Source organism: Erythrolamprus reginae, chromosome 1 (genome assembly GCF_031021105.1).
Source record: "Erythrolamprus reginae isolate rEryReg1 chromosome 1, rEryReg1.hap1, whole genome shotgun sequence".
Lineage (NCBI taxonomy): Eukaryota > Metazoa > Chordata > Lepidosauria > Squamata > Dipsadidae > Erythrolamprus > Erythrolamprus reginae.
Genome location: NC_091950.1, coordinates 227,409,531 through 227,422,986, shown reverse-complemented (window position 1 = coordinate 227,422,986; position 13,456 = coordinate 227,409,531). Strand labels below are relative to the sequence as shown.

The following is a 13,456-nucleotide window of genomic DNA, read 5'->3' as shown; positions in this document are numbered from 1 at the left end:
GCGGCACACTAGTGTGCCGCGGCACACTGGTTGGGAAACACTGGCCTGATGTATATTTGTAATGTTCTGTCTCACATGGCAACTGACCAGTAATTAATTTCCAATTAATTCTCAGACACAAGGTTTCAAAATGAAATGATCAATTTACAATAAGGTTTGTTGAGAAGCACAAACTAGAACCAAATAATGTCTTTCCATTGCCAAAGTTCAAGTGGGAGGCAGAGTTGATAAGACAGATTCCCAAACAAATGGTTTCACAGCCAAGAATTAATCATAAGATTCTTTAACCCTATAATTGTCTAGAACTGCAGCAATGTTTGTTTAAACAACAGGCAAAAACTCTTCACGTGCTCTCTTCCTTCAAAGGATCAAATGTTGGTTTTCTACAAAGGGAACCTCCCAACTCCTCCCCCTTGTATACACCCTGGGAGTACAGACTGCACACAGCTGTGCTCAAGTTCTCCTTCTGAGCATGCGTAACTGCATTCTTCTGACCCTTGCATCCAGGATAGGATCTCTCATCTCCTCTTACTCATCAGACCCAGGCAAAACCCCAGTTGGGGGTTGCAAAGCCCAGTTGGGGTTTCTATAGCCTCTGCTGGACTCTCGCCCTCTATCTCTCCCTCCTCTTCACTGTCTGACTACTCTGACAGTCTCACAGGCTTACCATGCCCAGATGGACCTGGGTCATCTGACTCGGAATCTATTGCCAGAGGACCTGGCTGCGATCCAATCACAACAGTAAATATCATGCATGTAGGTATCTTAGCTGAACATGAATATACTGAGAAACACGTATTATTGCATGCATTCAAGTAAGCAGAAGTCTATTTCATTTGCTCAGACATGTTTGATGGCCCAGTCAATAACTGTGGTTCATTCCAAGTATCTCTGATCTCAAGGCCAGACTAGATATAACAGCAAATACAACACTTTAAATTGTACAAACATTGCCAAATTATATGAATGTTTAAGAAAAAAGTCAAAATCAGGACAGTAAGATTCAAAGAAAGGAAATTAACCCTTTCCTTCCCTGTTACTACTTCAATAAAAATTTTCTTCAAGTTCCAAGATGCTAATTTTATTGAGAAAGCAAATCCAGGGAATTTTTTAAAAGAATATATGTTGTTTTACATTTAGGTACATCACAGAAACCTTATTTTTTAACCCTGACTTTACCATGACAAAACATTAACAACAATAATTCTATTGACGATCTGAAGGTTTCATGTTTTTTCTCACATGACCATAAGGTCAAAATGAAACACTGATTTGCAATTTATAAGACTTGAAATACTACAAAGAATTTTCAGATACAAATCAACCAAACCTTCTACTAAATTAAAATTTCAATTTTAATATGAATATCATTGCAGATGAGTGTCAACATAGTCCTGTCCTTGTAATACAGTTTTAAAAGAAGCTTATGACACACAGTAGTTAGAGGACTTAAAGGACAGGAATGAAAAAAAAAAGAATAGACATGAGCAGTTTGACATAAGTCTATGAACATCATTTTTGAAATTGTAGCTGACCATTCTCCTATAGCAGTGATGGCAAATCTTCTTTTCTTCAGGTGCCAAAAGAGCATTCATGTGCACTATCTGCATGTGTAAGTGCCCACACCCATAATTCAGTGCCTGGGAAGGGCGAAAACAGCTTCCCCCAGCCCCCAAAGGCCCTCTGCAGGCTGGAAATGGTCTGTTTCCCAACTTCTGCTGGGACCAATAGACTCGTGTTTCATGCTCCCCAGGCTCCAAAGGCTTTCCTGGAGACAGGGAGAGGATAAAAATGCCCTCCACCAAAAGCATCCTCCCAGAGCCTCTGTGAGAGCCAAAAATCAGCTGGCCAACATTACACATGCACAATGGAGCTGAGCTAGGGCAATGGCTCGTGTTGCCATCCATGCCATAGGTTCACCATCACTGTCCTATAGTATGTATGCAATAAATCATAACATTTGTAGCAATAGCACTTAGATTTATATACCGCTTCACATTGTTTTACAGCCTTCTCTACAGAATCAGCCTATTGCTCCCAACAATCTGGGTCCTCATTTTACCCACCTCGGAGGGAGGAAGGCTGAGTCAACCTTGAGCCTAATTAGATTCGATCTGCCAAAGTGCTGGCAGCCAGTGATCAGCAGAAGTAGCCTGAAGTACTGCACTCTAACTATTGTGCCATCATGGCTCTTTATACCCCCACAGCATATATTAAACTATAGTTTGGAGGTAAAATAAAACCATTGATAATATTAAAAAGTCTGTTGGGTTTTTGGCACTATAAAACAAGGCATCGTTTTTAAAAAAATACTATGATAATTGTTTATTAGCAAATGCAAAAACATGCAAAAAGCATTGTCACAGTTATTACGTGATTGTAAATGGCTCAAAATACATAACTTACAGTCATCTGCAAACTATGCACATGCAACATTGAACACTTGACATTTATTCTACCACATGTACATTTGTCTAGCTTTTAGACAGTCACAAATTTTAAGCCATTGAATGGGAAAACACAACAGGGGCATTGTGGGTGCATGGATTCATATTTAAAAATGCATGACTGAGCCAACTGAAAAGTTCCATCCTGCAGGATTATACAGTATCATAACACACGCAAGCAATATATGAGACTTTGTTGAGGGGTCTACATTGTTGGAAATTGAAGCACTTGAAATGTGTTGCTTTGTTTACGCCCACCCCCATTCAAAAGTCTTTCATATTTCTCCTGTCTACAGTATTTATGTGGCCAGTCTTTCATTCATAATCTTCCTCTTTTTTGGCCCTCTTCTACATGGAAGAGAGATGAGACTACCTGAGTTTCAATTTTCTGAAGCTACTTTCCTAATTTTACAGCGATGTACTTTAGATGACATCAACGTATCTTTTGCCTTCACTTGTATTAGCAAGGTGGGATAATTGCCAAGCGATTTGATGCATTTTGGGAATTGTTCTGACATATCCCTGATCCATGATCCTGGCAGATGGAGCCCTTCTAGACATACGTGGCACATCTTTGCTTTCATTCCTCGTCCTAGCGAATCACAAACTTCTTCAACTCTTTCCTTTGTATTCTCTCACATTCAGCTGCATGCACCTGCTCTTCCCTAATGGTAAATATATGTAGATTAGTTTTTATTGTTCATTTCAGCTGACATCCTTCCCATTTAGGGGTGGAGTATTATCAATCTTTCATCTTATCAAAATTAGTATTAATCTCCAAACCATATTTCTCTTCGAAATATCTGAAACTGCACAGGAATGGTGGTGTCACATTCAAAGGCCATTAAATGTAAGGAATCAGATAAAGTCATCTCTGTCTTTCATGTTCTTGATGAATTTTTCAGTACATCTCTAAAAATGAAGTTTGCTGCTCAAATGTGAGTATAATCCTGCCATATACTTTGAAAGGCATATCTGTCTTTTTAGCCTCCTAGTAATGGGCAATTAGTATATTGGAAGTAGAGACATACTTGCAAGGAAACAGTTCTTACAGAAAGGATTTTAAGTCACCACAAATAAATCGGCAATCAATCGGCATTCATATTAAGAATGTCTACAACAGAATCCCCTCTTATTGTAATGTCAATTACTCTTGTTTCAAAACTTCTAACCAAGCTCATTGTGTGATGGAAGAAATATATGACCTGAAAGAGCAATTTCAATTTCTTGAATGGGTGAGGGCTTCATGCTTTGTTTTGTTATGTGCATGTCATTTCTGAATTTAACATAATCTCCACTTTTTATGAAATCTAAGAATCTTAATGATGCTGTTGGATCTCCTTCCTTTTCTCATACTCCTTCAGCAACTATGACTTATCAAAACATTTTATGGACAGCTGCACTCCTTTTAATCCAATTTCATAGCAGAAGGCACTGCATCGAAAAGTCCCTGGCTTTACTATATACTGTAACATCATCAAAATGTCTTCTTTTAATCTTTCAGTAACAGTTTGGGTTGCATTTTCCCCATGCACCATCGTATGTTGATGAAAAATTGAAGAATGTTCTGCAATGTTTGAAGGAAATATTCTGTTTTCTACCAGCAAGGATTTCTGTATCAGTTGAAGATCAGGAAATGTATTTTAATGGGCATGTCGTTATGATTTCTTTTCACAGTTATTCAAGCATTCTTGGAAGTCATGTTTTAGTTCCCAGACTATAAAACGATTACATCAAACTGTGGCTAATACTGTATAGAACAGCTTTCTTTCATTGAATACCTAACTGTATGGAGAACATGTTTGTCCCTGACCAAAATGTAGCCATTTGTTTGGTTTCTCCAGCTAGGATTAGCATTCTAACAGGTACTGTAATCTATAGATCCACTGTTAAATATGACAAAAGCTTCTTAAACTCCCCATCCCAGGAATATCTTTTTATAGAGTGCAGAATCTTGATTGCTTTCAAAGTTATTTGTCACAAAGGTTAAGCCATCTCATTTTTCTAGATGATTTAAAATAACATTTTAAAAAGGCAAAGATCACACAGCAGAAAGAAAATACAGATTAGGATATGACAAAAGAGATTAGCCATAAAATTATATATGGAACATAAGATGTAGTATAACACATATTATTGGAACTCTGGTATGTAGATTGACTGTGCAAAGTCTAATTCATGATGATTCAGTCGGCAACTCAGGCTATTGTCTCTTAATGCAATGCAGATTATGTACAGTTTAGGCAAAGCAAATCTTCCTCGGTTTAATGTATGCTGATCAATTAGAACAGGTTTTAAGACAACAAAATATCTTGAGTATATGTCACTCATAATCAACTATGGGCCTGATTTGAAGAATAGTATACCTTACAAGAATTCCATTTTGGAAAGCCAAATGCTTAATGATGTAATTGTATACAGGTTACACATATTTATAATCCTGTATAGTTGCATCATAAACTCATTTGTGAATTTGTTGGGGGGGAATACTAGTAATTATTTTATATTTATTTTCTAAGCATTGGTTAATTTCAGAGTGTAAACAGATAATGTTTTGGGGATGTTATCATTTGTTTCATTATTCAATGAAGCTCAAAATGTTTGTTAAGTGAGAAATTTGTTAAGTGACTTTTGCCCCATTTTACAACTTTTCTTGCCACATTTGTTAAGTGGATCCCTGCAGTTGTTAAATTAGTAACATGGTTGTTAAATGAATCTGGCTTCCCCATTGACTTTGCTTGACAGAAGGTTGCAAAAGGGATCACGATTTAAATATGAGTCAGTTATCAAACATCCAAATATAAATCATGCGACCATGGGAATGCTGTTACAGTCTTAAGTGTGAAAAATGGTCCCCTTTTACAGTGCCATTGTAACTGTGAATGTACACTAAATGAACTGTCAAGGACTGTATAAAAAAACATGGCCCACATTTTATGGATGTGGCATAGGATGTGGCATATGTTCCTGAGGGTGGTGTTATAAAAGGCTGTCTTGCAGTCATGTTGAAAAATGTCTTCTAGAAGTATGCCAATCTGCTCATACTATCTTTTTTTTTTACATTCCAACTATATCTTCCATATGACCAAATACAAATTGTCTTCAATAATAATTGTCTTAACAATGGAATATTATAAGGACAAAATTCTTATGGCAAGTAATGCATTCATGGGGATTTCAGTCCAGGTACATGTTTAGTTCCCCCAAACACATTTAAAGAGAAGAACAATTATTTTGTAATGCAGCATATACTTTCTATATAGAATATATCAGATTAAAATATTTAATATTTCTTCTAGGTTTGTTTTAAAGATGTCTGCATGGATTGGCACAGCTACAAAAATATGAAGTAAATAAAATGGTTTGGCCTTGATTCACTATGGCATTACATGTTATTGGAGAATATGGCTTTAGGTTAAATAATTAAGAAATCAGAATCTCTTTACAGCATTAATACCTAGAAACAGTTCACCAAGTACAAGTACGGAGCATGGAAGAAAGGCCAGCATTGAGTTTTGTGGAAGCCTCTTCCCTCCCTGACTGAGGAATGGGCAAATGGACAGTCCATAAGGGTTGTTGTTTTCAGTGGGAGGATTATGAGCTCCTCCCATATTCACTTTATCCACCCTCTCCTTTGTGTAGTATTGCTTACAGTTTACTCCTCTCTGGTCATTTACATGCCACTTAGGGAAGGTGAGGAGAACTAAGGTGAGGAGGAAGGTGAGGCAGCAAAGAGAGTTTTATCTCTCTGTTTCCATCTAATGATTGTCCAGATATTTGCAGCCCATATATAGTAGCTGTAGCTCTGTATAAATCCATAAATCTTCAATGCACAGCCAGCTGGTATAGTATCGACGACTAGAGTCTGTTAAATGAATAGGCTTCATTTTCAAAAGAATTAATAATTTTAATCCCTCCCCACATTCCCCTTGACACTAGTTGTCGACAGTGATAATAATATACAAAATATATTTTTCAGGAAGACATTGCTCATTTATGCAAAGCAACAATGCATGAAGCAAGCCCTTTCCAAAATGTATTTGGGAGAGAAATACGTGGCTTAATTCAGGGTAAAATTTCACCCAATCTATGTTTTTTTGGTTCATTCTTTTTTCATTCCTTCTCTTGCACTTGTATTTACTCGTAGAACAGGCAGTATCATTTTGCTGTGGTTTAATTCTAAAGTCATGCAGTAAGAGACACGTTTACTGCTTTCATCTATAATTCTCAACAGCCACAAAGCTTTGTTTTATCATAGCTATTCTATCAGATATTTAATAGTAATGCTTTATAAAGAACTATTTCTCAAGCAGCCTCATCTCTTGTGCTTGCTATCTCTCACTGAAACATGTACGTTTTCTCAATTTCTTACGGCAAAAGACATATTTAACTTATCCATTTGCCAAAGGAGATTTGAAATACTTAGCATCTGGAACATATTTCAAAGGAAAATCTTGAATTACATCACATTAAGATGCCTCAATGGTGCTTACATTGCTATGTATCCAACGTGATTCAGGCACAAAATGATTCCCATGCTGTATCTATGGAATGCGATCTATCATTATAGCTGACACGGTGGCCTGATTAGTATGCTGTGCCTAATGTTGGTACAGAGTATGTGTAGGAAGCAAAAGGACAGCACTGCAGTAATTATAGGTAGCACTGCAGTGTTTCAACCCTGGGATTCTTGACAGAATTCAAGGAGAGTCTGCTGTGACTCTCATTACTTGTAGTTCTGAGGGGCATTCTATTCATAAAGGAGAACATTGTCGAATGCCACCTTTGGAGAAGCTAACTTTCTTTGAATAATTTCTTTCACACACTATACATACAGAACTTATATTTTAGGAGGGGATATATTGGCTATCATAAGTAGTAAAACAATTGTGACTTGCAGACACATAAAGATATATAAAAATAAGGAAGTACTTGGCTCCTGTTGGAATGAATATCTACTTTCCCAATTGCATAGGTTTTATTTGGGCCAACTTTTAAAATACATGATTGCTATTATGGCCATACCTATGTTTTCCTGTAACTGTTTCTTTTCTTCCTGTTTTGAAACTATGTGGCCTTCTAAAATCAGTAACTTAGGACAATCTTAATAATTTCATTTGTAAGACACCATTTTTTATTTTTTTTGCTAAAACTGCTAATAAGCATTCCCCTCATTGAAGTCATGGGATTAAAAGGAGAAACGTTTAGGGGGGATTTTTACCCCCTCTCTCATTTCTTTTCTTTTTTAAATGGTTATTACTTTAACAACACGTTCACCTCCATGGATCATATATGCTCCTTCCTTGGGCTTCCTTTGTCTTGCTTCGCAGGGGCCAGCACAAGCATCTTTACTTTCCTTGCAGCTCCGTGTAACATTTTTTCAGTACTAAAAAACCCACATATTTTAATTTGACTTTCAGACTGCTGTCACATGTTCAGGATTTTCTTGAATTTCAATACATTCAATTTCTTCTCGCTCCTTTCTTTTGGCTCGTTTCTTTTTCTTGTGGTGTTTTTTGGACGGTGGGAAGAATGTTAGGAAGACAGGTAAAATAACAAAACAGTGCAGAAGTGTGCAACTGCCGGTGAGCAGCAAGCATTTGAACAGTGTGAAGGTCAAGTTTGAAGGCACAAAAAGGAGGGGGACCAACCCAATAAGAAAAGATGTAACATTTTGCAAAATTGCTGTTCCGTGTTCTTGGAGTGAACTTTTTATACACTGAGTTCTGGTATGCTCAGTTGCTAGTACAAATGTGTAAAGCAGAGGTGCACAGTGATCTATGGAAAAATTCAAAGTGTAAATAAGGCACAATATAGAAATGCAATCCATGTCTACATTCCATAAAGTCATCAAGCCCAGGACACCCAACTCTATTGAGGTGACAGTGAGAATTAACCAGAAATTCCCCAGAGGGTGAATAACAAGGAAGAACGTAAGTAACAAGACCAGCAGGATGCCAAAACTTGAGATCAAGACAGGCATAATTACTGAGAGGCTGTACTGGTCCATGAAGACAAAAGTAGGGTTAAAGACAATGAACTTGATGCTCTGTTTCAGGGACAACGGCCTGAGTTTCTCCAATAATTCTATAACATCGCTTTGTGTTTTTTCACTAGTCCTAGCTACAAGATACATACAGGAAGCAATAATGTTATTTCCATTCCCAGTCTTGGAGAAAATGATGTCATTTTTAAAGTGTTGAAACTCAGCCTTTCTTAAAAAGGAAGTTTGGAGGATGCTAAGGAAGTCACTTTTATTGGTTGCAGTGATATTCCCAGCTCTCAGATACTGGTAGTATTGTTGAAGCCAGGACAGTGTGTTGAAGCCTTCAGTCAGTTTCTTTAGATCATCTTGGACAGTGCCATTCCAGTACTCAAGAGGTTCATAGATATAAAATCCTATCACTGGGCTGTAATTGCTGAAGTACTTCTGTTGAATAACAGCATAGGACACACTCGGAGAATCACTGGAAAGCAAATTGATAATATTGACCCCATCACTGATTTGCAGGCAGCCCATAAAGGAGAAAGAAGCATAAATGAGATACAGTATCACTACAAATGGCTTAACATAGATATTAGTAATCCATTCATTGTAATGCTCCCTTACAAAATGCTGGATAAAGTGGTTCTGGTATGGGTCAGTTTCATGATGAGAAGACTGCTGGTGCCCATCACTCATCATGGTTTGGAACCAAACGGGTTTCCTTTCCAGATACTCTGCAGAGGGGATTTTACAGCAGAAGATACTGTGGTAACGATTCTGCTCCAGCTGCCCAGCAAACACCAGGCAGGAGCCAAAGAAAGAGAAGATGTAGAAGTAGTTCAACAGGATGGAGATGCACATGTTCTGGCAGAAGACTTTCACAGCCTCAATGTTGGTAAAAGGACTGGCACCCATGCCAAATGCTATGAAGTACAAGGAGCTTGTCATGGTGTAGGAAACCATTACATCTGAATAGGCATCTGCAACCCGGTCTTTAAACGGCAAATTTTCTCTGGTTCGACGCCAACCCGACAAAAGCTCAAATACTCCTTTGGTTCCATGACCTAAATAAACAAGGACAACAAGGAAATACATTAATTTGTTTTCACTGAACATCACATTTTATTTTTTAATTCTATTTAACAAAATAACTGAGTTGGAAAGGACCTTGGAGATCCAACCCCCTGTACCGTTTCAAATATATAAATGTTTGATTTATAACATAACTTTTAACTTTTTATTACCTTTAAAGTTAAATTGTTAACTTTTGACAATTAACTGATTACTGTATAAATTAAATATGCGGCCTAGATTGCAGTTAGTTATATTTAATCCAGTTAATCCCCCCACATCTCATTTTCTTGTCAAAGGTTTGGTCAACAGAAACTAAAAACCAATATTTTAGCTGCTAATATAAGACAATATTGATGTCCTTATCCTCTTATTAGCACTTTGTGGTCCAGTTCTTTAAGCAGGATTCTACAAAAGTCCATGGTCTCTGTTGCTTCCTGCCATCAGATAAAAATCTCTATCTTCTCTTTGAGGCAAATGAATGAACTGATAAACTAGAGGTGTGGAATTGTAGTCTTTCTGATAGTGCCCAATCTAGCTCTCAGAAGCCTTCACTTCCAATCAGCCAAATTTGCTGGGGCTGGCAAGAGCTACTATTCAGCAACTTCCCAAGAGCTCCCAGTCCCTTGGAATACAAAAGTCTATGGTTTGTAAAGTTTTTTGTGAAATTGATGGAGTTTAAAGGATTTGGACATGTAGGAATCTATATGTCAGAGTTCTGGCACTTCTAATGGCCATGCCAGAAAAGCAACTTTATGCATTTTTTCTTCATGAGGCTAGGCCTGTTGCAAATGGATCATCACTATATCTTCCCACCTGAGCAAGGGGAAAAGAATAACAAGCTTTGTATGGCTTGTCCTCTTTTTCTATCTATGTCAGGAAAAACAATTTGTAGCAACAGGAGGAGATGTGAATCAGTGAATACAAAAAATATAAGAAACCTTAATTTTCCTTCAGTATCTTATGTATGAAGCTTGACCAATCCTGCAAGCACTCTCACTAATATTTTTAGCATAATAGTTGTGTACCAGAAGCATATGTACCAGTGCAAGAAAGGGCACTGCTCATTTTAAATCAACAGCAGCTTTCCCATTGATTTCAATGGAAGCTAAACAAAATAGGTAGCACTACAACATAGTTCTGTCTTCCTACATTTTAGTTTATTAAATGGTATATTAATTGTTTTTTGAGAGGTAGGTTAATTAAGTTTAGATTTTTAAAAACCAGGTTATTGGGCACAGCTGGATGGGGGGAAACAGCTGGAAAGTAAAATGAGCTGATTTTGATTGTCCGAGAAAAGAAATAAAGTAAATTATCTAAATAACTGCAAGGTTAATTAATCAGAAAAGTAATAGATTTCTTGGTTTATAAAACATAATTCCAATTAAGTATCATTCATCACAAATTTGCTAAATTGCTTGGGCAAGGTTATCAAAACTCAGTTTGCTGAAACTTTGTTGCTGCATTGCAACGCTTAAAAAATTAAACTGAAAATACTGAAGATTAAGCACGAACAATAGCCAACTTTCATTCAAGGATTTTCAAACCAAAGTATAAAAACAGATGCCTAACTTCCTGAATATATTGAGGATGTGATGAAAGTGTTTCAGGATTGTTTCTCTCATATACTAATTGTAATAGAAACATCACGGTACATACATAATTCATTTAAATATGCACATATCAAACATGAAATAGTAAATGTTATCCAGAAATAAATTTCTGCAAATGCTAAACCAGGACTAGCTTCCTTAATAGAAACAAACTATTTCATCTCTGAAATCCAATCCTAACCAAAAAAATTGGATTGATGTTTTAGCCTATCCATTAAAAAAAAGAGTGAGTTAGATAAGACTAAAATGCAGAAACATTAAGAAGAGTATATATTTTGTCAAAACGACTTTACTTAGTAAAATGTTAACATTAATACCCATCAATTAACTCAGCTGCAATTTAAATCACAATGGATTTCTTGTATGTCATTACTCCCATGATTATCCCTGAACCATGCTGACAGGCTTCTCTATCAGTAGCCCAACATTCTAGAATATTCTCTAATCAAGTTGAAAAAAAGCAAGGATGTTGCCCCCTTCCAATTCCCTATATATTGTTGATGGAAGAACAGCAAGGTTACTTAAAGGTAAAAAGAAGAAATGCCCAAGCTTTCTCTAAAAGGCGCGGGGTGGAAACCCACTCATCTCTGGCCCTGACATCCAGACCACAGTGTTTCATAAGAACAGATGAAGTAGACTGCCTGGCTTCTTTGGAAGTGTCCTGAAGAGGAAGGTCTCTAAATCAGGCAATGGCTTTAATAGAGTGTCCTTTAATTTAAGTTTGGAACTGAGAAAGAGGCAAGCTTAACTTGTAACACCAAAAACATTCACAGACCAGTGGGAGAAACAGAGCCCACATTGTTTTCCAAAGTGACAAATGTATAACTTATCAGACCTGAGAAGAGGCGTATATTCCTTTTAACATTATAAGTCAAAAGGATGGAATGGATTTCAGTGTCAGGTTAGGTTGGAAAGAAATACTGCCAGAACAATGTATTGGGGTGTATTGAAGACAGAAACAAACTAGGGAACAAGGGAGGCATTACAGAACTGATAAAATTGGATCCATCAATGATTATGGGCAACTTAGTGGACTGATGTAGTTTGACACAAAGTGCAAAGTCTTTCAAGTGAGAACATCAAGAATACAAGAAGCCATACTGCAGATTCAAACAGTTTAGTACATAATTGGGAAAACACTCCCAAAAGGCTCCAAGGAGGACACCAATTGCAGAGGACAATACAGTGGTACCTCTACTTGCTTCTAATTGCTTCTATTTAAGAACGTTTCTACTTAAGAATCTGGTCACGGAAGAAATTAAGTTCTTAATTTCTTCTGTGACCAGATTCTTAAGTAGAAACGTTCTTAAGTAGAAGCAATTTTTCCCATAGGAATCAATGTAAAAGCAAATAATGCGTGCAAATCCATTAGGAAAGATTAAAAAAGCTTGGAATTTGAGTGGGAGGAGGAGGAGGAAGAGGAGGAGGAGGACATTTGCTGCCAAAGGAAGAAGGTGAGGTGAGCGCCCCCTTTTCCCTTTCCGTGCCCAGACGCTCTGGGAGTAACCTTGTGCTGGGTATATGGTAGGCAGCACGAGGGAGTCACCACAGCGAAGTGGTTTATTCCCTCTCCAAGTGCCCAGAGAAAGGAAAAAGCTCCGTTCGCTCTAGGTTGCCAAAGCCTCCTTAATCCTTCTTTTCTGGGCTCCTCTGGCAGACCAGAAAAGCCCGAGGTGGCTGGGATTAAAGGGGGAATGGCAGGAAACTGGCTGGGCCTTCATGTCCCTCTCAAATTTCCTGGGAAATTTTTCTGGGCTCGAGTTCTTAAGTAGAAAATGGTTCTTAAGTAAAGGCAAAAAATCTTGAGCACCAGGTTCTTATCTAGAAAAGTTCTTAAGTAGAGGTGTTCTTAAGTAGAGGTACCACTGTATATGATTTTTTAAATAGTTAGGCTATATTAGCGGTGGGTTCCTCCCAGTTTGGACTAGATTGCTCAACCAGTTAGTGACCCACTGGTGATGTAATTTGGGGGTCTAGTTCTGTCTGTGTTGGTCCGTGCTCGCCACCATCTTTTTGACTGAATTTTCTGCTGATTTTCCTGTGTTTTGATTGCTTCTCATTCTGTGCTTTGATAAAAGCCCTCCTGCCTGTCCCTGGGTTAATACTGACCTTTATTTATTCACCCAAAACATAGCTGATCAGCTCCTCATCTGTGTTTCAGGCTGAATCCATCTTCTGAGCATGCGTGGAAGTGAAATTGCACGAGGGGACACCTGCATATGCGAAACATTGCAATGCAAGCCAGTGGTGAAGGTAAGTTGAACCCATCCTGGGCTAAACTATACCCCTCCTATCCAAATCAAATATGTCATCCTAATTTACCATGTTTCGTCCAAAAT

The 13,456-nt window shown here is 37.6% G+C and overlaps 1 protein-coding gene across 2 annotated transcripts in view; it reads right to left on the bottom strand.

Annotated features, from left to right (window-relative positions):
- Positions 1-7,621: 7,621 nt before the first annotated feature.
- PTCHD4 (patched domain containing 4) overlaps positions 7,622-13,456 on the bottom strand; it is a 72,625-nt gene continuing 66,790 nt past the window's right edge. For both annotated transcript variants that reach the window (XM_070737940.1, XM_070737949.1), the window contains exon 3: positions 7,622-9,497. In XM_070737940.1, coding sequence (XP_070594041.1) covers positions 7,864-9,497 — 1,634 coding nt within the window. In that variant the 3' untranslated portion in view covers positions 7,622-7,863. The remainder of the gene's footprint in view (positions 9,498-13,456) is intronic.